The 23,569-nt window shown below is 49.6% G+C and overlaps 11 protein-coding genes across 11 annotated transcripts; 5 read left to right on the top strand and 6 right to left on the bottom strand.

Moving 5' to 3' along the window:
- Positions 1 to 684: 684 nt before the first annotated feature.
- On the top strand, positions 685 to 2,467 carry N7503_009981 (pyridoxal phosphate-dependent decarboxylase family protein; the record flags this gene model as incomplete). The annotated part of the gene is made up of 2 exons (XM_057069527.1): positions 685 to 803; positions 902 to 2,467. Exons 1-2 carry the CDS (start codon positions 759 to 761, stop codon positions 2,465 to 2,467), a joined length of 1,611 nt encoding a protein of 536 aa, XP_056916138.1. The 5' UTR covers positions 685 to 758.
- Positions 2,468 to 2,784: 317 nt separating this feature from the next.
- N7503_009980 (glutathione S-transferase) lies at positions 2,785 to 3,706 on the bottom strand (the record flags this gene model as incomplete). The annotated part of the gene is made up of 3 exons (XM_057069526.1): positions 2,785 to 3,140; positions 3,231 to 3,616; positions 3,666 to 3,706. 3 exons carry the CDS (start codon positions 3,704 to 3,706, stop codon positions 2,785 to 2,787), a joined length of 783 nt encoding a protein of 260 aa, XP_056916137.1.
- Positions 3,707 to 4,285: 579 nt separating this feature from the next.
- Positions 4,286 to 5,521, bottom strand: N7503_009979 (glycoside hydrolase family 16 protein; the record flags this gene model as incomplete). The annotated part of the gene is made up of 2 exons (XM_057069525.1): positions 4,286 to 5,081; positions 5,136 to 5,521. The coding sequence occupies 2 exons, from the start codon at positions 5,519 to 5,521 to the stop codon at positions 4,286 to 4,288; spliced, it is 1,182 nt and encodes a 393-aa protein (XP_056916136.1).
- A 730-nt stretch (positions 5,522 to 6,251) lies between these two features.
- Positions 6,252 to 8,799, bottom strand: N7503_009978 (repressor protein; the record flags this gene model as incomplete). Its single annotated transcript, XM_057069524.1, has 2 exons — positions 6,252 to 6,506; positions 6,562 to 8,799. 2 exons carry the CDS (start codon positions 8,797 to 8,799, stop codon positions 6,252 to 6,254), a joined length of 2,493 nt encoding a protein of 830 aa, XP_056916135.1.
- An 898-nt stretch (positions 8,800 to 9,697) lies between these two features.
- Positions 9,698 to 11,661, bottom strand: N7503_009977 (tRNA modification GTPase; the record flags this gene model as incomplete). Its single annotated transcript, XM_057069523.1, has 3 exons — positions 9,698 to 9,716; positions 9,777 to 11,311; positions 11,386 to 11,661. 3 exons carry the CDS (start codon positions 11,659 to 11,661, stop codon positions 9,698 to 9,700), a joined length of 1,830 nt encoding a protein of 609 aa, XP_056916134.1.
- A 368-nt stretch (positions 11,662 to 12,029) lies between these two features.
- N7503_009976 (GNAT family N-acetyltransferase) lies at positions 12,030 to 12,707 on the top strand (the record flags this gene model as incomplete). The annotated part of the gene is made up of 2 exons (XM_057069522.1): positions 12,030 to 12,423; positions 12,490 to 12,707. 2 exons carry the CDS (start codon positions 12,030 to 12,032, stop codon positions 12,705 to 12,707), a joined length of 612 nt encoding a protein of 203 aa, XP_056916133.1.
- Positions 12,708 to 13,183: 476 nt separating this feature from the next.
- N7503_009975 (NAD(P)-dependent alcohol dehydrogenase) lies at positions 13,184 to 14,476 on the top strand (the record flags this gene model as incomplete). The annotated part of the gene is made up of 5 exons (XM_057069521.1): positions 13,184 to 13,189; positions 13,240 to 13,399; positions 13,452 to 13,581; positions 13,631 to 14,189; positions 14,240 to 14,476. The coding sequence occupies 5 exons, from the start codon at positions 13,184 to 13,186 to the stop codon at positions 14,474 to 14,476; spliced, it is 1,092 nt and encodes a 363-aa protein (XP_056916132.1).
- A 62-nt stretch (positions 14,477 to 14,538) lies between these two features.
- N7503_009974 (DUF3712 domain-containing protein) lies at positions 14,539 to 15,750 on the bottom strand (the record flags this gene model as incomplete). The annotated part of the gene is made up of 4 exons (XM_057069520.1): positions 14,539 to 14,850; positions 14,918 to 15,039; positions 15,107 to 15,525; positions 15,593 to 15,750. 4 exons carry the CDS (start codon positions 15,748 to 15,750, stop codon positions 14,539 to 14,541), a joined length of 1,011 nt encoding a protein of 336 aa, XP_056916131.1.
- Positions 15,751 to 17,473: 1,723 nt separating this feature from the next.
- Positions 17,474 to 19,191, top strand: N7503_009973 (uncharacterized protein; the record flags this gene model as incomplete). The annotated part of the gene is made up of 2 exons (XM_057069519.1): positions 17,474 to 18,918; positions 18,972 to 19,191. The coding sequence occupies 2 exons, from the start codon at positions 17,474 to 17,476 to the stop codon at positions 19,189 to 19,191; spliced, it is 1,665 nt and encodes a 554-aa protein (XP_056916130.1).
- Positions 19,192 to 19,590: 399 nt separating this feature from the next.
- N7503_009972 (aldehyde dehydrogenase family protein) lies at positions 19,591 to 21,579 on the top strand (the record flags this gene model as incomplete). Its single annotated transcript, XM_057069518.1, has 2 exons — positions 19,591 to 19,863; positions 19,930 to 21,579. 2 exons carry the CDS (start codon positions 19,591 to 19,593, stop codon positions 21,577 to 21,579), a joined length of 1,923 nt encoding a protein of 640 aa, XP_056916129.1.
- Positions 21,580 to 21,732: 153 nt separating this feature from the next.
- On the bottom strand, positions 21,733 to 23,397 carry N7503_009971 (uncharacterized protein; the record flags this gene model as incomplete). The annotated part of the gene is made up of 1 exon (XM_057069517.1): positions 21,733 to 23,397. The coding sequence occupies one exon, from the start codon at positions 23,395 to 23,397 to the stop codon at positions 21,733 to 21,735; it is 1,665 nt and encodes a 554-aa protein (XP_056916128.1).
- Positions 23,398 to 23,569: the final 172 nt, after the last annotated feature.

The raw sequence follows: 23,569 nt of genomic DNA, 5'->3' as shown, positions 1-23,569 counted from the left end.
GGTCGGCCCTTTTCCCTTGAGGCTATTTCCGCCTAGTTCTTACTCACAACAAGCATTCTCTAAATAAACTTGCCTTGCCACGTATAGAGCTTAGGCATACCGAAAAGTGTGTACTTCTGACTCTACATTCGTGATCTGAAAGTTTATGGCGTTGATCTTCCCTCCACCTCACCCTCAAGGGTCCACGCGATTCCCTCCGGGAGAACAGTTATACCACTATAGATCATTGCCTTGCCTATTTTCCTATCCCTATTGTATCAATTTATCTATTTTGATTGTACTAATTCTGACATCCGACAGAACTTTGTAACGTATATTCATAAGCCAATAGGAGTTTAATTTAATTTGGGTTCCGGCCCTGCAGGCGCCTGCCGGGCACACGGATAAGATAAGATATGCCGCGGGGCTATCTCGTGTCAACAATATTGAATGGCGAATAGTATGAATATTCTACAGTGAAGTTTACTTGCATTTCTGTATTTAGCAGCTCATATCAGTGACTTGTATACGGCTATAATGCAAGTACAGCAGCTTATTGACACTGAGGGCCACCGTCTGATGATGTCAGCTCATGCGATTTCGCCATCGCGGGAAGCGGGAAAAGCGGCGCATCGAGAAACTTTTTTTTCTTCGTGAATGACTCAATCGCGGCGACATCAATTGGCATTTTTAAGGCCCTTGGCTTCGACGTTCTTCCACACTTGACCCCGGATACCGAATAGGTATCACTGGTATATATTAGAGTGTTATCCACTGCGATGTCAGACATCCTACCATCATCCCGGGCTGATGAGGTGCAAAGCGTAAGTGACTCGATCTAAGAGCAGAAGCTTTCATATTCTACCAGCCCTCGGCTTTGAAGAAGTGTCAGCGTTCAAGAAGCTAACTCAATCGAATACAGCTCCTCAAAGCCGTCGAAGACCTCCTCATTCCCTTCATTCGATCTGCAGACGAACCCGCATACCAACCCCAAAAGAACGGAATCAATGGACACAGCACACCGACTGGAACTACACTAGTGGATTATAAGAAGCCCGAGGATCTCCGCGAGATCCTGCAGCTGGAAATTCCGGAGCAAGGCAGACGTCAAGAGGGACTGATCGAGGTTCTGCAGAAGGTCCTCCAGTACTCGGTCAACACCTGGCACCAGGGCTTCCTGGACAAGCTATATGCTTCCACTAACGCCCCCGGTGTTGCAGCCGAGCTGATTCTCGCCACCTTGAATACCAATGTGCACGTTTACCAGGTCTCGCCTGCCTTGACGGTCATCGAGAAATACACCGGCCAGCGTTTAGCGAACCTCTTTGGCCTGAAAGGACCACGTGCAGGAGGTATCTCGGTTCAGGGTGGCTCGGCATCGAATACCACCTCGATCGTGATCGCACGTAACAACTTGTACCCCGATACAAAGAAGGAGGGTAATGGAGGCTACCGGTTCGTGCTTTTCACCAGCGCACATGGTCATTACAGCGTTGAGAAGGCCGCTCAGATGCTAGGATTCGGTAGCAGTGCTGTTTGGCAAGTTCCTATTGACAAGCAGGGACGAATGATTCCTTCGGAACTGGAAAGGTTGGTACAGAAAGCTCAAAGCGAGGGTCGGACACCGTTCTATGTGAATGCTACCGCAGGAACAACCGTTTTGGGTTCATTTGATCCTTTCAACGAGATTGCGGCCATCTGCCAGAAGTATAATTTGTGGTTCCACATTGATGGATCCTGGGGTGGATCTTTTGTTTTCTCCGAAAAGCAGATTCACAAGCTGTCTGGCTCCGAGAAGGCGGACAGCATTACGATCAATCCACACAAGATGCTTGGTGCACCAGTGACCTGCTCTTTCCTGTTGGCTTCGGATATGCGTCAGTTCCACCGTGCCAATACCCTTCCAGCGGGCTATCTGTTCCACAATGCGGATACAGAAGCCACGAATGGCGACTCTCACGAGTCTGAGATCGAAGTCGACTCGCCTGAAGTGTGGGACCTTGCTGATCTCACACTTCAATGTGGTCGCCGGGCCGACTCGTTGAAGCTGTTCTTGGGATGGACATACTATGGAAGTGAGGGATATGCGCAGCAAATTGACTCTGCATGCGAGGTCGCTGCGCACCTTGCCACGATCGTGGAGAAGAACCCGAACTTCATCTTGGTGAGCGAGAATGCTCCCCCTTGTCTGCAAGTCTGCTTCTACTATGCCCCTGGTAAGCAGTTTGTCTACCAGCGCGGAGTTGCGTCGGATGAAACACAACGGGGGAATAGTAACAGCAAGATTACCGAGGATATCACACATGCCATTGTTCGCAAGGGCTTCATGGTTGACTTTGCTCCACCCAGTGGAGATGAGGATGCGGTTGGAAATGGCAAGTTTTTCCGCTGTGTGGTGAATGTTTTGACCAGCAAAGAGACAGTTGAGTCTCTTGTCGCTGCTATCGAGGAAACTGGTCCGGGTATCATTGAGTCCTTGAAGGCCTAATGACCGCGATGTTACACGGAAGCAACGGTGAGCACAGTCCCGTGACTGGCCATGCATACTCCTGAACTTATGTATTAGCCGTATATAGATATAGACATCTCCTTGAACGATTTTGAATGACTATAGATTTCTCTTGTTGCAGCTTTTATTCCATTCTTTTAATGTGCCATTTAATTTACGAATCAACACAATATCTCCAACGAGTTTAGACCTAGGAACCCCGAGTCCATCATCAAAAAGACTCAATGGCATGATTCATCGTATTCGTATAATAAAGAGAATCAAAATATCAAAGCACAGACATGGTATCATAAAAATCACATAGAAGCCGAGAAATAGCCCTCAGCCTGCTCAATCTTCTGCACAGCCGTCTTGTAACCCTCAACCTCCTGCAACCGCTCAGCATAAGAAGCGAGCAGAGGATACTTCTCACGTGTCTTTGGATCCTTTAGCACACGTCCACTAGCAGCAATAGCCGGGAAACTCAGCAGGATATCAGCAGCGGTCAGGTCCTTTCCACAAATCCATGGACCACCTCCGGGTGCGGTCTTAAGCTGATCCTCAAGGAAAGCAAGGTTGCCCTCGATATTCCGGTTAAGGAATGAAGATTCAACCTGCGAAGCGACGAGACCGGTAATGGGGCGAATGAAGAACGGAGGGGAGTTGCGGATAGCTGCGAGCATGGGTTAGCTACACCCACGGATTTTTGCTGTTCAGGTTGGGAGGAGAGCTAAAATGCCCGTCTGCCCGTTGTACGACTTACTATCGTTCACAAGACTCATAACCAAGTAAGGCATCAAACTTCCTTCGACGTAGTGCATGAAATAGCGGTATCGCATGAACTCCTCAGTCTCACCACCGACTTGTCCCTCCTTGCCAGCAACGTAGCGCTCCGGGACCAGAGATGGGTTGGCCTTTCCGAAGTGGTCGCAGAGGTAATCGACGATTGCACCCGACTCGGCGAGGACCATGGGGGACGTGGATCCGGGGGCTTCGATTGTGATAACGGGCGACTTGCCGAGGGGGTGGACCTTCTTCAGCTCGGCTGGGGCGAGCTTGTCGGCGCGGCGTTTGAAAGTCTTCAGTTCATACTTGAGTTTGAGTTCCTCCAGCAGCCAGAGGATGCGGTGGCTTCGAGATTGTTCGAGCCTAGCTTGGGTTAGTGGCGGAGCTTGGGAAAATGCAGATCGCGACGTACCAGTATAGGGTAATCTTGCAGCCTTGGTTGTTATCTGTCATTTTGATGTACTAGAGCGAAATTTCTTCGGTGTAATTGTTCGGTATAGCGGGGAAGGCTGAGGGGATGGTGGTGTATTTAAATCCTTTTTGTAAGCTTGGACTTGAGTGGATGATGTCAATGGCCGAGGCACGATTGCACTGGACTGATAAGGTTAAAGGGCCGAGATCTGCAGATCGTTCATGTGAAGCGACACATTTGTTGGGGTTCGCAATTTCAACCCTTTTAGTCTGGTCTTTTGGGTCTAGAGGCAGCTCTAATTATTAATTAATTTCAGTTACCAGGGCACGGTTCCTGCATTGATCCCATTCTCTCTGCACTCCGCAATTTTCAGTGGGACCGAGTTCGCTGCCTTATGTTTCTGGCAACAATGTTGGAGCTGCCTTAGCTACGCTTCGCAACAAGATGCTTACAATGATCATACATAAATACGTTTGTGCAATATTTGAAAAGCTCGGATTGACTTTGACATAAGCAAAATGAATGATCCGTAATTATATACATATGTCCACCAGCGCCTAGACCCTAATTCAAACGCTCGGCTCATATAGCAATACAACAAAAGCGATTAGGAACCCAACTCAAGCCTGATAAACAGCAAAATTGTTAAACTCCCAGTAGGCCTCCTCAAAGCTAGACGGGTTGTTAGCCACAAAGTCCGGACACCTCCCCGGACAATTGTACATCTTCTCATAAAACTGCGTCTGATCCGCCAACTGCCCACAAAGATCAATATTCACAATGATACTCTGATTCCTAAAGTGTGACGCAATATCACACTCCGTACTGGGAAAATCGGCCAGCGCAGTGCCCCAAGTCGACGGATCAGGGATCTGAGATGGATCCGTAATATCGCCTGGGATGAAACCACGGGGAAAGAACCAGGCACGGACACCATCGTCCCGAAGTTCAAGTGCATAGACTCCGCCGCCCTCTGCGTTCATTGCTTGTCCGTATGTGGAGGGATCACCGACAACGCCGCAGCCTGAGTTGCTGTTCGTGATGTTTTCGCAGTTGGAGAAGACGGGGTTTCCTGTCTGCTTGCGCTTGACGTCCATTTTGCATCCTTTTGTTGAGTGGAGGGTGACTTCATTGCCGTGGGCGCCTTCGTTGGTTGTTTCTAGGATGTCGATTTCTCCGTTCATGGGCCAGTTGTAGCCATCTGTTAACCACAGCGCGGGCCATGTTCCGCAGCCGTAGGGGGTGTGGATGATGTCGAAGATGAAGAGACCGTTGTCGTATGTTGACTTGGATTCGATGCGCACGGAATTTCGGCCTGCAAGGGCCTTTGGTGTTAGAGAGTCGACTCGCAGGATTGCAGAGGTCTCCGTGGCGTATGTGAGGTTGAGACTTTGGGCTGTTCGCTCGTTTACGTATCTATAGTTATGTTAGTCAAGGTGTGACGGTGAGGGAAAGAATATGGAATCTTACACCACAAAGCCATCAGTGGGATCGTCGTCTGTGAAGTAGTGGAACTGATCAAAGAACGAGGTGCCTTGGTATCTATCGACTAGTCGATAGTTCAAGGGCAAGTACTTCGGGTATCGGTTTGCCCTAACGCCAAGGACAGAACCAACAATGACCACAATGATGACTACCAAGATGCTAATACCCGATAGTGATTGAGTAAGTGGTGACCATCCTCGTGGATCATACCACGGGAGTACAGGTGGTTTAGGCCTGTCTGATTTGACTGAGACTGGTACTGCGGGTGACAGCGGGGTCTTGGGAATATCCGTTGGCTCCAGCTTTGGGATTACCGAGGTGACACCGCTATAACGGTTCAAATACTCGGGCGGGAGGTTCCTACCGTCCATGGTGAAATGTAGCCCACGAAATGAAGGTGTAAAGCGTATGCAGACGTGTGATTTATGTTAGAGATGAATCTGGTGGTGAGCTTGGAAGAATGGTAGAAAGAGCATAGATGTTCATGAAACATGCGGCAAGCTTAAAAAGAAGCTGTCAGGTGCAGGCACGAGTGTTTATGCCGTCATTGCGGTGGAATGTCCCTGGATAAGTTTAGTTGTTATGCGCCGATCCCTAAAACGGACGGGTGCGGCGTACAACCGTGGATCGCCCAACTTTAATGTACTACTTATTGTGAACTGACTTCGTAGTTCTATTGGCCATTAGCTCATCAGTTTTAATTCTTGCACGGTTTAAGTAGTTCCAAGGTTGGCATATGTCATTTACCCCATAGCCTAGGAATGTGGAGAAATTTTGACGTCAATTGCACGTTTATATAGTGATGCCGAAAGCGGAATCGTAGTCTGAAAACAAGAGACACCAGCTCTCAAACGTTAGAATGTTATGACACAATAGATCTGGATAGCGTAAGACCTTTCAGATCTACAGCGATCAGCTTATGGCCATAGGTATCTCATGGTTATACCGAGTTCTAGCCAAGCCGGCGTAAGTCTTCTATCTCGCACGGTAATCTTCCAAGATGTTGGTTGCCATTGAAGCTATTAAATACTAATCATCAACCAAGTGCTTCCAAGTTTAGTTGCAACCCAAATCCAATTTACACCCATTTTCCTATGCCATCTACGAACAAACACCGTCCAACCGGGCCTGAATCGTCTTTTCATCAAATCGTCCACTTTCTCCCTCGTAGTTCCGGAGGACCTCCAGGGTCATCAGCCGGCGAGGGGCTTTGCGGCCGGTCATCAGCTCCCACTGCGCAATACCCTGCTCAATAACATTTTCTAGTCCGTCGGATAACACCCAGGACCGGCCGGTGTCAGTTCTGATCCGACGCATCTGTTTCAACAACGGTGTATCTAGCGGTTTATAGGCAAGCTAGAAAAGAAGAGTCAGTATAAGAAACAATGATTTAAGATAAGACGGAACTCACCTCTACTACAACACCCCCAGTGGGACTACCAAGCCACTGCAGGGGCATCTCAAAGTTGGCAGGGGCTTCATCCTGATCAGGATCGGCCGGCACACAAGAGACGATGATACTCGGGGGATTGGAGTCATCGGGCCAATCATCCTGTGTTGACTTTAATACTCGCACTACCTCGACCGAATCAACTTGGGACGATGCCCATGAGTTGAAGTGACGTGCCACCTCTTCGGCTCGGGATAGAGTTCGGTTAAAGATGAAGATTTTGCGGCAGCCCATGCGAAGCATGGCATAGATAGCCGATCGGGCCATACCACCAGCACCAATCACCAAGCCCGTTGTTTTCGCACTGATAGCGTTGCGAGGAGAAAGGTGACGGTTGATACAGGTCATAATGCCAACCCAGTCTGTATTCTCGCCATACCATCCTAGCACCGGACCTGCCTGGTTGCGTCGGCTGGCTTGCTCCTGAAGCGAGTACATTCCTCCTTCTGAGGGACCCCGCAAGGGCATGATAGTATTAATGGCGCCAATGGCTTCGGCGTGTCGGCTTTTCGCTGAAAGTTTATGATAAAGCTCCACACGCCATGGTTGAACAACACTTGAGCCGCCAAAATTTGGATCTCGACGCAATTCATCCAATATGTCGAGGGAAGGAGAATCAGGGATGCGATAGGTATGGCTCATACCGGAATGTTGGTGGGCGCCATTGTGCATGAAGGGGGATAGACTGTAGGCGACGCTGGAACCAAGGATGCAAAACTTCAGCGGATCAAGAACGTAGCTTTGGAAAAGGGCTTTAACGGCGTCGCGGGATGTAATTAAAGGATCGCGCTCATTTTCGGTTGGGCGAGTGATTGCTGGATGGGTGACATTGGTCAAAATCGAATTAAACACTTGAGATGTCCGTCCAAGACGTCCAATGTTGTAAGCGATTAAGGGCGCGTGATCTCCGGGCAAGGCGTGGATTTTGTTGGAGAACTCCAGAACAGCCGCATTCTCATCACGATTTGTTGCGACGCGGAGAAGACGCACTATCTGACAACCAAGCTTCTCTGCTTCATTGTATAGTGTCACGCAACCATCATCGGTCCATTTGACCCGGGAGGTTGCTTCAAAGACATGCTGACCAATGATTTTGGTATTGCCCCGAGCACGAACGACCTGCGCGAGCTGGGCGCGGTTTTTTCCAAGATCGACAACCAAATATTCCACTGCCAGACGCAACCCCTGTTCCAAAATATCGAAATAAAATGAATTTGATTGATCTCGTCGGCCAAGTCCAGACGTTGTCATATCCACCGAGAGAATAATGGGCGTGCGAGAATTCCGGCGCAAAACTGCGACTTGTTGACTGATTATAGCTGCCATATCTGAGTCCCAGCGGTCGACACATAATTCAATTGCATCTCCCCCGGATTCTAATTCCTGAAGATTCACATTGTCGTCAATCAGGTCCGAGGATCGAACAAGGACAGCATGGGTGAAGCGTCGAAGCTCGGGGGGTGTTTCTAGCAAGACAAAGGGCGAGTCGTGGCTCGAATGGTTCACATCGACCCCGGTAACAAATCGTACAAAGCGGGTCAAGTCTTCCTTGACCTCTTGCAGCTTGAAAGAATAAGCAGCCGATCGTGGGTCGGGGCTTCCATCTTCGGCAACAAAGCGTGTTCGGTCTTCCAGATTGTAGAACTCGAAATTGGAGCATGTACGGTGCAATGGGTCTCCTTCCCGCAGTAGTCGTATTGACTGATCTTCCAGTCCTAGAAGTTCTTGAATGCGGTCGATGTCGCGTAGGACATGCACCACCGGGCAGACCTGAGTGATGCGACGTAGATGGTCCTGGACAGGCCGAGTCAGACTTCCCAGTCCGCACTCGACGACACATCCTGTCTTGTGATTATCCAGCATCTGTTTCAACACGTCAATGTCGCGGCGCTGGAATTCTTGACTGCCATGGCTCTTCAAATATTCGTGTCGCGTGACTCCGGTCACCTCCTTGAAGTAGTGATCTTCGGTTATAAATCGTCGTTTGAGGGCCGTAGCTGCGACAAAGCCGAGCGAGCGCTTTCCACAGCCGCGAATGCCCACCAGCACCAACGAAGCATCGGGATCGAAGGTGCGGGGTGCGGTGGTGGCCTCTGGAGGATGCATAGGGTGGGCGGAGGATGCTCGGGTCGATTCCGACTGAGTAGAGGGGGAGTCAGGCTCGACAGGGTCACGAATGCGGGTTTGCCAGTCAAGCATGGTGGGCTAGCGGATAGATGCCGAGTGGAGCGGCAAATGTAAAGGTGGGAGAAACGAAAGCGGGTGGAGATGTGTTAGCTAGGCCGAGGGCGCGGGTGCCATGATCGAGAACGGCGTATACACAGTGGCAGTCGCATCAAGGCACAGCAATAATCCAGGTGAATTTCTCTCGAGCAGAAAGGGGAAAAAATCGAGCAAGTCTGGAGAAAGCAGGACGCTCTCTTTTTCCCCGGATGCCGGATGAGGCACCACTGCGAGCGATTGTGTGGGGCGGCAAATTATCTTATCGCGCAATATGATTTGCTGTACGGCAAAAGCCTTAACCCTTGGCTTCACCGGGGGTATAATTCTTGGAGAACTACAGCTCCAGTCAGAGATTTTGATTGGGAATCGGTTAAAAGGGATTTTGAGACTGTGGGGTGCTTGTGTGGGGTGTGATGTGCAATATTAGAAACGTATTGTGTGCGTATTGCTGAGGAAAGTGAAACCCGCACGTCTAACCTTGGACCATCGAGACCGTCCACGGGTTACATTGAAGTCTTTCAGTTATGTAAAGACTCGGCTACTTTCTCTGTGAATTTGCCTGGCCATCTACTCATGCACCGAGGCACGCATAAATATATAGGCGGAAATCCCGTGCCTGCAACTCTACAGGAGATACCGGCATCGTGTCCACCTTCCGACATTAATTTATCCTCAATGCCGGAAAACCCGAAGACTATTGCACAGGCGTTCTAGAGCGCAGATATGAGTCCAAATTGAAAGCTTGTGTTGTCATGACCAAGTGCAATTGCAACCTTCGATCGGATTAATATTTCTCTTGAAGATTATGTGGTATATTATACATGCAATCTGCCCAAAGGGCCCAGGGAGAAGTCGCCCATGAAAACCAGGTGGCTTACTTGCCAACACAGAATCTGCAGAATGTCAGAAGGTAGTTCTTTCACAAAATATAAAATGCATATCTCAAAACTTACTTCTCAAAAACCACACCGAGGACATCTTCTACGTCGCCGCTCTCGCCTTTCCCAGTTATCCTGGCGAGCATATCAGCTGCAAAGCGCAAGTGTTCAGCAGCCGTAACTATGTCGATCTCAACATCAACAGAGTCGGGGATAATTCCGAAGCAAGAATCAGGTTCATGGGTAGGAGTGGAAGATGTCTGCGAAAGAAAGTCGTCAAGGTGGTCTTGGCACTTCTGTAGATTGGAGCTCTGTCGATGAGTGACTCCTAGAGAATCCTCCCAATATGATGTATCATATTGAGTGCCTTCTTCAGCACCCAGTGGCGAGGCGATTTGCTCAAAAGTCGAAATTAATCCCTTCAAAAATCCTTGTAATTGGCCAGGATCGATTTGACCGGGGGAAGTGCATGCCTGCTGTGCCTCATAACAGGACATAGCGAAGATTCTATCTGTCGGCACGGCAGGGAGGAGGTCATGAATGGTAGAGGTCATATCCCGCACTAATGTATCATCTTCCTTCCAAGAGGGAAGCTTGTCGCACTTGTTGACAGCGACAACGAGGCATTTTCCAGCCTGTACACAGTCGTTGACTGCATCAAGGACCTCGGGCTCGATGGTTAGACAAGGACCGTCTGCAGTATCTTCAATGGAAAACACCACAATAACGACATCAGACTCTAAAGCTCTCGCTCTCGCACGTCGAATGCCTTCTTTTTCGACCGCACCAATAACAATAGAGCTACTAGATCCGGGGCCATTCGCCTCAGCACGAATGCCAGCCATATCTCCAAGTTTACAGTACCAGCCGCCCAGGTCAACACCAACATCGACAATATCACGAGTAGTGCCCTCTTCAGTACTGACAATCGCAGCCTCTTTACCAACAACGCGGTTCAAAAGCGAGCTCTTCCCAGCATTCGGAGCACCCAATAGCGCGACACGTATACCATTGCGAAGCAGTTCTCCCTTAGACGCATTCTGGATGTGAAAGCCAATTTGGATTTGTAGCGACTGGATCTGTGTAGCCACAGAGGATACCAATTCCTCCGTAGATTCATCAAAATGCTGGTCTTCCGAGAAGTCGATCAGAGCCTCTAGTTCGCCGCGCGCGTAGAGCAGTTGCTGACGCCATTCCTCGTACCGTTTCAACAACGCATCACTAGACCCTCGTACTGCCAGACGTCGCTGTTGTTCTGTATCCGCAGATAATGTATCACCTAGAGCCTCGATTTGCGGAAGGCCGAGCCGGTCATTCATGAATGCCCGGCGCGTGAACTCGCCCGGCTCGGCGTAGCGCACGACGGCATCAGTTTGGTTTGTGTGTGCGATGGCGGCAAGGACAGCTTTGACGATCGCGGGACCTCCATGAATATGGAATTCTAGGATTTCTTCGCCTGTAACCGTTTTCGGGGCAGGGAAGTACAAAACGAGGGCGCCAGCGTCCAGGACCGTGTTAACGGATGGCGGGTGTGATGGGTCGTAGAGGGTGCGCAGTGCGGCACGGCGTGGCTTTGGGAGGGATGTTTCTGGACATAATGAATTGTATATCTGTGTGGCGAGAGTCGCGGTTTAGTATATGCCTAACTCCTGAAGTTCTGGGGGTGGGGTGAATGGCTTCGTACCGAGACACATGCTGGACCGGAGACTCGCACCACTGCAATCGCAGCTCTTCCTGGGGCTGTTGATAGAGCATAAATCGTGGAGTCGGCATCTAGCATGAATCTCCTTGGTGAGCTAGAGGTAAAGTTCCGCTTGAGCCTAGAAACTCGCTGTGCAGCCGGCGATGGACGGATCTCGGTATGATAGCATAGCAAGTTATGCAACCCTGCCGCGGGCGTTCGGTTCCATGCTGGGCGAAAGGAAGCCCAACGCAAGACCCGACAACGAGATGCTTGCATGCGTAAAGCGGAAGATGAATGACGGGGCGTGCTTGCTCAATAGTCCAAGTTGCAGACACGCAGTTTGATCTGCGACCTCTGATAAGACCGATAAGAGCACCCAAGCCTCGGTGCCTTATTTAACAGGCACCAACCATGCACTAGCAATCACACTAAATTAGATTGACTCGCTAGCTCAGGCCTCCCAGCCGCGCAATTGGAAGGCTGTGTTCTCGATAAGCTATCCACGGTTACATCGAAGGATCAAATTTTGCGAGGGTTTCAGAACTTTAGCTTAAATAGAGATCCGTAGTCAGAAACATCCAGTACTTAAGCACTCCTGTCCGCGATCGTTTCCCTCTACACAGAACTAAAACCACTCCTTAAACATGTCAGCTTCTACCTCCCTTAAACTCGAGCCATTGACCCTGGAAGATAATGCCGCCCTCACGAACCTATGGTTCGCAGCGTTTACAACCCCGGAGCTTCAAATGGTCTTTCCAGATACGCCAGGCGTCCGTCAATGGCTACAAAATGCAAACAAGCATGACTTAATCAACAAGCCGTTCCAGAAATATATTAAAGTTGTCGACATGGAGAACAAAGATGAGAACGGTAGACCTCGGATCGCTGCCTACGCAAAGTGGGACTTGTCAACACCCGAAGAGCGAGGACGTCGCTACCCGCCGTGGCACGAAGAGATGCCCGGAGAAATGTGCGAGATGTTTTTCTTGAAAGAAGAGGGAAATAGAAGCCGTCTAATGGGCAATCGAAAGCATTACTGTATGTCTTACTGACTCTTGTCCGTCTCCTCATCATATGCGAAGGTACTAATCATGAGATGGACAGACTTGGATACCGTGGCTACGCACCCTGACTACCAGCGACGAGGATGTGGCTCCATGCTTGTTAAATGGGGCTGTGATCTGGCTGATGCTGAGGGGGTTAGTGCTTATGTCGATGCTAGCAAGGATGGTGCTCCTTTATATGCGAAGCATGGATTTGTGGACTACAGCAATCCCGGAGAGGAGATCGCCTCGATGGCCAGGTACTATAAAGGTGCTTGATTTAAATCAATGCGAATAGATTGACATGGACAAATCATTCCAATGCTGTATAAAGGCCATGGTCATCTGGGCATACCTAGCTCTATTATAGGCAAAATTTATATATATCCACAGCGGTGTCTTATGTGAAGATGTCCTTGGAAATACATAATGTTGGAATACGTGACTTGTCAAAAATTATCTGAATCGCCCTTCAAAGATTTTTAGCCCAAACTTTCGAAGGACGGAACTCCTTGCCCGTTTGAATTTTAAAGCTTTGATGATTTGCAGGCGCGTGGGGCTTCCCCAAGGAGCGGGGTGGAGCTCCCGGTGACGGAGTGGACTGTCCGAGTATGCAGAGTGACATATGGCGGGGAAGCATATACATAAGGAGATAGAAAACAGCTTTGACCTTGACAGTTCAATCCATTTTCTTCATCTTTGAACTATTCTCGCTATAAACACGCACTAATAATATCTTGCAGAAAAAGAAAAACATGGGCGTGAGTGCAACACGAGACGCTTGTCTTTCAACCAGTCTAACCATTCCTAGGACACGAATCGATCATTTGTTCTGCGCGCTGTGAAGGATGTGGCTCTCGAGGATCGACCTGTCCCAGAGTTAAAAGACCCTTGGGATGTCAGAGTCCAAGTCGCTCAGACAGGCATTTGTGGAAGCGATGTACATTATTGGCAGCGAGGACGGATTGGAGGTACATAGCGACCTGGTTATTCTGACAGAAATTTCAGGCTGACACCCCCTAGACTTCATCCTCAACTCCCCTATAATTCTTGGCCATGAAAGCTCCGGTACAGTCGTCGAGATCGGATCAGCAGTCAAGAATCTCAAAATCGGTGACCGGGTAGCTATCGAGCCAGGTGTACCATGTCGACAGTGAGTAAGACTCATTTAACTACGGTGAAGTCATAACTGAAAGCGTCAGCTGCAACTACTGCCGCAGTGGCTCCTACAATCTCTGCCCTGATACTGTCTTCGCAGCTACCCCTCCCCACGATGGCACCCTTTCGAAATACTACACAACTCAGGCGGATTACTGCTATACACTTCCGGCACATATGAACATGGAAGAAGGCGCACTTGTTGAGCCGGTCGCGGTGGCGGTACAGATTGCGAAGGTAGGCAAGGTGAAGCCTAACCAAACCGTCGTGGTCTTCGGGTGCGGGCCGATTGGCCTACTTTGTCAGGCTGTAAGCAAGGCTTATTCGGCGAAGAAAGTGATTGGAGTAGATATCAGTAAGTCTCGGGCAGAGTTTGCACGGACATTTGGTGCAGATGACGTCTTCATACCTCCCCCAAAGCCTGAGGGCAAGGATGATAGTTTGTGGAGTGAGGACGTAGCACGGATTATGAAGGAGAAGTTTGATCTTGGAGAGGGACCGGATGTTGTTCTGGAGGCCACTGGTGCGCAGGCCTGTATCCAGACGGGCATCCATTTGACTAAGAAGGGTGGAACATACGTACAAGCTGGTATGGGACGCGAGGTCAGTGATTTTCTACATGATGCCGCCAGGCACAAACTGACGAGGCTCAGAACGTAATTTTTCCAATCACCACAGCATGCATTCGTGACTTACACATACGAGGTTCTATCCCTTACACCGTCGGTTGTTACCCCACTGCTGTGGATTTGATTGCTAGTGGCCAGATCGATGTCAAACGTCTGATCACCGACCGGTTCAAGTTTGAGGAGGCAGAGGAGGCGTTTGATTTGGTGCGACAGGGCAAGGAAAGTGTGATTAAAGTTATTATTGAAGGTGTCTCTTCATAAGCAACTATATAGAATACAAATGATCGATCGAACAAACCTGATTACCCATCACCACTATAAATTTAGATGGTAAGACCAATCTCTGCTAGAGCCTTTGTGATATTCAGTTCGACGGTCAGATTGTTCGCGATCAATGCATTGGTGAAATAAGGCAGTTCCTGGTCATTGTAAACGCTGGAGTTGCCGGTGATAGTAAATGGCACGACACCAGTCGTATAGGGATTGCTATCCGAGGTGAGCATCCCAATAATTGCGGTTTCATTGACAGTCGCAGTCATTGGGACTGTGTTGTTGCCGGGCTTGAGGACGAGGTTGTCAAGGTAGGATAGACCCAAGGTTTCGCCTGCCACGACAAGGTTGAGAGTCACGTTTCCCTTGGGAGAACTATCAGTATACGCATTCATGACGAGCCAGACTCAAAACATAAATCATTGAACATACCATGCTCAATGTCATCACAGAAGGATTAGGGATATAGACTGTGCCGTTCATGTTTCGACCATTCACAACTGTAGTCATGATGTGAAATTCTGTCACGTCAAAGCCCTTGAGCTTGTTGAGGCCTGGATGAATCACAATCCAATCAGCATTGAACGAAAATTCTGGAGAGAGATGAAGAGGGAAACCTACCTTTCATCGTAACAGTCTTGTTATATGTCACTGTTGTCTTCGGCAATGATCCTTGCTGCAGCTTCGGCTTGCCATAAATATTCAACGAGACCTCTTCATTCATCATGACAGCGGTACAGTAGTCAGAGAAGGCGCTGGCATCACTCAAATCCAGCGACTGCGAAACAACAACTTCAGCCCCATCCTTGGACTTCACTGCAGGAACCTTGACCGTTGCAAACGCGGACGCAGCTCCTAGCAAGGATACGGCGGCATCGAATCCATATATCTCAGGATGATAGGAGCTTTTAGAACCGATGACTTGGGTCTGATTAAGGACGAAAGATTCCGGCTTCGGGTCGCTGATAACCATGCTTGTGATACTGAGAGTAGAACGATTGATGTCGCGCTGGGCAATATTGGGGTAGGCGACATAGATCCTATGTTTGTCAGATTACTGTTCAAGGTCTCGTATTTGTAAAAGCCTGGGAGGTCCATTAAACTTACACTGGCAGTGTCACGACAAGCACCACAATGATGAGCACGATCAAGTGTACCCACCACCATTTCTTGAAATGGGTGGCGGCTCGTGATCCAAACGATCGTTTTGCCGGCGGGACGGCAATGGTCTCCATGACTTCGGATTCGGGCTTATTAACGGACATGGTGCGAGAATCTAAGACTAGGATAATCCTAGTCAGCGTGGTACATTGGATTCAAGACACGCAGCCTGAAAAATCTTTGAAAAGAGGACTTACCAATAATCTTAGTCGTGTCTCGTCAGGGTCAAGGAAAGGAATAAAAAAAAGAAAAAAAAAGCAAGATCGGAGGACCGGAGCAAAAGCTGGAATAACGAATGACTAAAGTAGGGCAGCCTTTGTTCAGCCGGCTATTTGGGGCCCCGAGGATTACATAGTTTATATCACGGAATGCGCCGGCTTATTCCTAGTCTTTTTGTATGCTAAGACAAGCCTAGGGCAGAAGTAAGATTAATCTTCACATGCCGACCTAAAAACAGCCTCGTAGCGACAACAGAGTCAAGTGGTGGCGGAAGCTAGCGGGCTTGCTGTTCGAGTAGCGATTTGTGGAGATGAAACCTAGAGTTTTTATAGCTTGTTCAGTAGCCTTTCACTTTCCCCTGGGGACTCCGGATTTGCGATCTGCGGGGGATGTCCCTGAATCTAGTGGATCGAGTGATATCCCCACAACGCTGTCAGCAGCGGATGTTTCAGATTTAACCTGGTCTAAGATAAATCGACAGGTTCAAAAAGGGGGAAACCGAGGCTCCAGGTGGAAGATAGAGTCCGTGATTGCAATATCGGTCAGATGCAGGTGGATGGGCAACAATTTGCGCCATGGATGCGCACCATAGGCGTTCGGTTTACGTCTTGGCGCTGTGCAACCAGCATTTCAGAGAATTAATGGCTCTCCTTCCCTTGTATGGTTGCACTGGCGTCATGGAAAGCGCTGTTATGATTGGGCGGCGGTGAAACTAGCTGCACTGGGGGCGCTCGCCAAGACTGGCCGGGGAAGCAGCCAAGGGTTTCTGGGCCAAAGTCAAATATATTGGACGCCCAAGTCTGTGGCGTCTAGTTCGGATGTGTCGCCTTCTTAGGCTTTGTCCCCTATGACCACTTAGGGAGCTTCGACCGAAGACAATGCCAATGACTCACGTGCTGCAGATTACAAAGAATGGGGTTCTTTCAACTTACATAAGTGAGCCTAAATTAAATTAGTCATTGACAGCCTTGTTGCCTTGTTCACAAGGCAATGAAAGAACTGTATACTTCGACTACCAAGGGTCAGAATGGTGACAATGAAGCTCTTTGATCTTTGACATTGCTACTTTACAAAAGCATGATCTATGCACTTTGTGTAGTACCGCAATACTTGAGACCTACAAAGGATGTAAACAAGTCCATAAACTGGTTATAAAGCACGAGAATGCCCTGCGTTGTTTCCTCGAATTCACACCGGATTTATCCTGTATATAGCATAGCAATTAGCATAGAAATCATCTACAGGAGGTTTCCGGCAAATAAAGCTATAAGAACAAACGCATCGTTTACAACTTGATCCCAACCCAGTATCGCTGCATCATAACAACCAACAACAACTGCACTCCCACGCCTTTTCCTGTTGTTGACGTTTCCACACCTTGTTGACATTTCCACACCTTGTTGATTCTTCTCAACTTTGTCGATTCTTCTCAACCTTATTGAAACTTCCTTTCTTTCTGAATTTGCTTCGTCTTCTCAAAATACATTCATCGTCTTTACAACCTTCAATCTTGTTGACATTTATTCTGTTGACATTTGTCTTGTTGAGACTGTTAATATTTCTGCTTGTTTCCTCCTCCCATCGACATTTGAACCTAGATAGTTCAACATGCAGACCAACCGTGACCTTCCCGAGGATTTCTGGCAGCCCGAGAAGTTTGACTGGGCAGAGGAAAAGGAGGATGACATCCGCAAGAACGAGGCAGCCTCGGCTTCATTGACCCCAAGCAGTCATTTCGACTGGGCCGATGAGGCGGAAGAAGAAATACTCAAGAACGAGGCCGCCACCTCGTTGACCCCAGGCGTCCATTTCGACTGGGCTGAGGACGCAGAGGAAGAATTCCTCAAGAACGAGGCCTCATTGACCCCCAGCGTCAATTGCAATTGGGCCAAGGACAAGGAGGAAGAAATCTTCAAGAACGAGGCTGCTCTCTTGTCTTCCCTTTTTGCCTGTTTACCTGAGGAAACCCATTTCGCCGATGACACATCGGACACATCATTCGAGGAGATTCTCACATTCCCCTGCGAAAGGACCGCCCGATCTTGGGAGTACATGCAGGAGGAGGTGGACGATGAGTTTGGATCACGACATGAACACATCCACTATGTTGGCAACCCCCACCATTTCAACTGGCAGGGAAAACCTGTTATGGAGCGCAGCAGCACTCGTCCGGAGGAGTCCCTTGCAGTGATGCTCGCAGAGCCAAAGATCCCCAGACTTATGCCAGACAGCCCAGACGCCGATGACTGGGTAGACCGCATTCAGGCGATTGTTTGCAATGCGTTTAGATTCATCGACCCCGTTCTCCTTATCTTGGACGAAGTTGACGAGTCAATTCTGGACCTCCGGGGCTCTGCGCTTCAACAGGCATCAAAAGGCCATGTGCTGAAGTATTATACTGGTCATGGCTGGTGGATGGTAGATGGTAACGAAGTGATGGAGGACTATAACTTGGATATCGGGGACGTAGGCTCCTACCTGGAGCCTAGCGTCGTGGTTGGCAATGGGTTCGTCGATGCCGGTGGACTTCCTACTCGGGAAGAATGGCAGTATTTCCGTGATAGCAGGGTCGCCAAAGCGGGTTCTGAATGCAAGAACAAAGGCCATCGGAAGCGTGATTGGAGGCCGAAGCCTTCTGGGCTCCGGCAAATCACAACATGTGAGCCCTATGAGAGTGCGCCAACCATAATGCCGATTCTCCAGCCGCCTGTTTCGTGTGACTCGGATGCTCTGTTTGAATGTCAATCAACAAACGTGTCTGATTTCGATGAGTCCACGACACCCACTTCTGGTACTTCACTATCATTCAACTCATCCGAGTTGGGCTCTCTTAATGATAGTCTTCCAGCAATCCTCTATGATTGCGATGAGTCTAGAAAACCGACGTCCATTATCTCGCCATCATCGTCCTTCTCTGAGTTGAGCTTTCTTAAAGATTATCTACCAGCAATCGTCTATGATTGCGATGAGTCAAGGAAACCGACTCACACTACCTCACCATCGTCTTACTCCTCCAAGTCGGGTTATCTGAGTCACTGTCCGCCAATAACCGCGTGTGGTTGTGACGATTCCAAGAGGCGCACACCAGTTAGATCGCCTATTCCAGGGCTGCCACAGGCGCCCTCCTCCCTCTCGCATTCTCCGATGGGCCGACAACCAGCCATCGTGCATGGTTGCGACTACCAGAGGAAGTCCGTTCAATCCTCGCAGCCTGCAGTGAGAAGGAAATTCTCTCCCCCACCACAGCTACGCTCTCCACCGGGTTCATCGTCATCGACAGGAACATCAAAGTCGACCAGAAGCCCACCAATTGCCAAAAGGGTTGACCTTGTACACAACAACGCCCCGAGCCGAGACCCAGAGGTGTACTACAGCTTTCCTCCGGCTCAATCTCGAGGCTCGAAGATCAAAAAATTCCTCAAAAAGGCCGGGAAAATCCTTTTGTCTGGGCTGGGGATGCCAACCCAACCTCTGTACTCTCCGAATTGTTTCGATCGACCAATGGACTGACCGCAGAATTTCTTCGAGTCATATACAGATGGAAGATATTCCTCTGGGGTATACCATTTGCTTTTTCCTTATATATGATACGAAGAGCAACGTCCCGCAAAGCTAGGGTTAATCGGATGTCAATGTGGCGCGATGATCTGCGGGCGGAAGACATCCCGCTTTCTGTTCCTCTTCAAAGCTCCAGGGGTCACGCCAATTCCACCAATTTCTTCGGCATGGACTGCATCGTTTCTTACCTGCCGCAGTCTCTGCGTGAGATTGTCGAGCCCTACATTCCTCTCTGTGAAGAACACGCGCCATTGATTGGCATCGCGTTGGCCTCCCTCATCGCCGTCTACGTGGGGTACCTTTTTGTCCAATGCCAGAAAGAAGCTGCCGTCGCGTTCAACGTTCCTGTGCCACAGGAAGTACGCAAAAGCAATACAGGCAAGAAATGGGACGAAGTTTCCGGCCAGCAGAAACAGGTCTTGGAAGATCAAGTTCGCGGAGTGAGTGTTTATTGCCTTGCCTACTCCTGGATTCACGGAGGAGCTAACAGCGGTCGTGTCACCTAGAAATGGAACAATGATTTGATTATGAGCTACTGCCCCGCCGACGGTCGAGTACTTGGGAATGGAATTCGGCCTGCGACAGTCGAGGATGTTGATGAAGCGGTGCGCGCGGCCAAAACTGCCCAGCGCGAATGGGCCAAAACAACATTTGCGGAGCGCAGAAAGGTCCTCCGAACTCTTTTGAAATACGTGCTCGAACACCAAGACGATATCGTGACCGCATGCTGCCTCGACTCCGGAAAGACAAAAGTGGATGCTTCGTTCGGCGAGATTCTCGTGACGGCCGAGAAGCTGAAGTGGACGATTGACCACGGCGAGAAGGCCCTTCTCCCTTCACGCAGACCTACAAATTTCCTTATGATGTACAAGAAGAACATCGTTACCTACGAACCCCTCGGAGTGGTCTCGGCCTGTGTGTCATGGAATTACCCATTCCACAATTTCATCGGACCGGTGATCAGCGCATTGTTTACCGGCAACGGCGTCGTTGTTAAGCCATCTGAACAAACGGCCTGGTGCACTGCATACTTCCTAGATATAGTACGCGGCGCTCTGTCCAGCTGCGGATACTCTCGGGATCTGGTTCATACCATTGTGTGCCTTCCCGCTGTTGCGGACAAGTTGACCTCCCACCCGGACATCTCCCACCTCACATTCATCGGCTCCCGGCCTGTCGCATTCAAAGTCTGCGAGTCCGCAGCTAAGTCCTTGACACCCGTCTGCGTCGAACTGGGCGGCAAAGATCCCGCCGTCATTCTCGACGATCCCCGCACAATCCGCAACCTCCCCACAATCGCCTCGATCCTCATGCGCGGCGTATTCCAATCCGCCGGTCAAAACTGCATTGGTGTTGAGCGTATCGTCGCCTTACCAGGCACATACAACAAACTTATCGAGATGGTCACACCTCGAATTCAAGCCCTCCGCCTCGGATCTGTTCTCCTGGACACCCCCTCCAACGATCCTACCGCAATCACACCCGACATGGGAGCAATGATCTCCCCAGCCTGCTTCGATAAGGTCGAATCACTGATCTCCGAAGCTGTCAAGCAAGGCGCCCGTCTGCTCGCTGGTGGAAAACGCCACGAGCACCCGAAATACCCCCAAGGCCACTACTTCACCCCTACTCTTCTCGTCGACGTCACTCGCGACATGCGGATTGCCCAAGAAGAGCTATTCGCACCTATCTTCCTCGTTATGCGCGCTGAGTCTGTACCTGATGCTATCGCCATCGCAAACTCCACTGCCTATGCCCTTGGCGCTAGTGTTTTCGGTCACAACTCTGCTGATGTCCAAGCTTGCGTCTCAAACATTGATGCTGGCATGGTCTCTGTGAATGATTTCGGAGCATACTATGCTGTTCAGTTACCCTTTGGTGGTGTTAAGGGATCTGGATATGGCCGATTCGCCGGCAATGAAGGTCTACAAGGTCTTTGTAATACGAAGGCCGTTTGCGTGGATCGATCCCCTAAACTTATTGGAACTGCTATTCCTCCTCGTGTTGATTATCCTATTCAGAAGCGTGAGGGCAGTGCCGGTGTCAAGGATGGCAATGCCGCTTGGGAAATGTGCAAAGGTGTTGTTGAAACTGGATACCAGTTGACTATCGGTGGACGTGTTGCTGGCATCTTACGTTTGTTGGGCAACATGTAAGGTTGAAAACCTTGAAAACTGTACCATATTCAGTCATGTCTCGTGAGGCTCTATCATGGCCGCGGGTGTAATAATCTATCCTCTATCTTCAATGCATATTTACAAAATTTGAAGCAGTGTATGTACTCGTAACCCATTTTTAACGCTAGTTGATCAAGCAATAGTAGAGCTTGAAGATCTGCGGAACCCAGGTGGTAGCTCAGGACCAGCCCTCACTAACCAATGATCCTCACGACGGAAGGAGGATTCCTCATGCCAATTGCCCAACGCAGCCCGATGCGACGGTTCAAGCACCTCCTCCATGAACCGATCGCCTTCCAAATCATGTACTTTCAACTGTCCACAAGTAAACAGCTGATTGGTTGGATTCTCCATCGCATATTCAATCTGCTCAGGAAGATTCAACATGAAGTTCGACAACCATTTGGAAAACCGGGCAGTCAGCAAATTGTAAATGCCCCCCTTCTTTCGTGCACGTTCGTTATTATTAACATTCCACTGCGTGATAGCCGCAGATTTATGAGGCACAGATTCCGCACTTGCACGAAGAAGCGCCTCAAAGAATGCCTGTTGGAGATGAGGCTTATCCTGTCCCACTCGGACGACATGCTCAAAATGCTTGGAGGGGATAGTGTAGAAGACAGGTTTTCCCTGATTCGCCACCTTCCAGCGAAAGACGTACTCGTCCAGTTTGAGCAGGGAGATAAGCGCATTGTAATTTTGTGTCTCGATAGCATTTGTCACACCCTCATGCAAAGTGGTTCGGTCGACCATCGAAGTGGTACAGGGCGTGCTCGGGGCATTGACACGCTTGTAGTTGCTGGAAGTGATGCGCAGCATCTCTAGGAAGGCGACATCTTCCTGGGTAAAGCCTGATTTGCGACCGCGCAGCATTTTCTTCGGAGGGCAGCATAAGTTGAGCGCAGGCCAATTCATGACTATTTTACCCGTGATATGAGTGATCTGCACATCGGCCATTGGCGTGATGTCTAGCTTGTAACGGTGTGTGCCACGATCTGTGGCTTTGGACATTTCCGTGACTTCCTCCCACGAAAGACACATCAGTTCAGCGAATTGTGTGGTCAACGGTCCGCTACCGTTGAATGAGAGGTTGGTATCTTGCTTCCGCTTCATGAAACGTTCTAGCTCTCCCCGCTCGTCAGCTTCCATCTGTACGCCTTCGTCGAGCCATTGGCGTTGGATGGTCAGGTTCAGCATTGTGGGAACCTGCTTGAGGATACGGTCCATAGTACACCACCTGCATGAGAAGACAAGGGCTTGAAGCATTGAGCGGTCGCGCATGCAGAGCATGTTGTATTCCACCGGTTTGAAGACGTCTCTGATTGCGGCACTGCCATTCTTTGAGGAACCTGGGTGGTTCGCGGGATACTTTTGGTAAATGACGGGGTCTTCCCAGAAGGCGAGAAGAATAAGCAGCCGGTAGATCCGTTCACTTGAGAGAGCTGCGGCCACGACATGCGAAGCACGTGGGAGGTTCACGTTCAACGAGTGTAGGAAGATCTGTTCGATAACCTCGACCGGGAGGACTTCGAGCATGGACAGGCGGCGGGGTGCAGGGGAGAACGCCGCGTCGACCGGCTGGGCCTGTGCAGGGGTAGTCTGCGTCATCTTTAAAGTTCGTCCTGCATGACGCTTGCGTTTGGGTTTCGATTTGGACTTGGAGATGGAGGTAGATTTTGACTTGGGTCTCGACGTTAAGATCGTTTTGCGGAGGATATCTATGGGAATGTCTTGGATGCGGAATGTGTTCTGTCCTGTGTGGTTTATGTAGGGACTGTCGCTCCTCACTGGGCCCATGGCAGGTGGGATGAAGAATGTAAAGAACAAAGAGTACTATGAATCTCATGCACGTTCGATCACCTGACCTGCCACATCATATCTGCTGGTGGCAAATCTATCATTGGTTGAAGCCCCACTTTGCCCCTTGACTGTACAAAGTATGCAATCGCGAACCTTGGATCAGGATCTC

The sequence above is a fragment of the Penicillium pulvis genome, assembly GCF_028828015.1.
Source record: "Penicillium pulvis strain IBT 33274 chromosome Unknown scaffold_8_segment0_segment0, whole genome shotgun sequence".
Taxonomy (NCBI): domain Eukaryota; kingdom Fungi; phylum Ascomycota; class Eurotiomycetes; order Eurotiales; family Aspergillaceae; genus Penicillium; species Penicillium pulvis.
The sequence above is the reverse complement of the archived record's forward strand: the minus strand, read 5'-3'. Positions and strand labels throughout refer to the sequence as shown.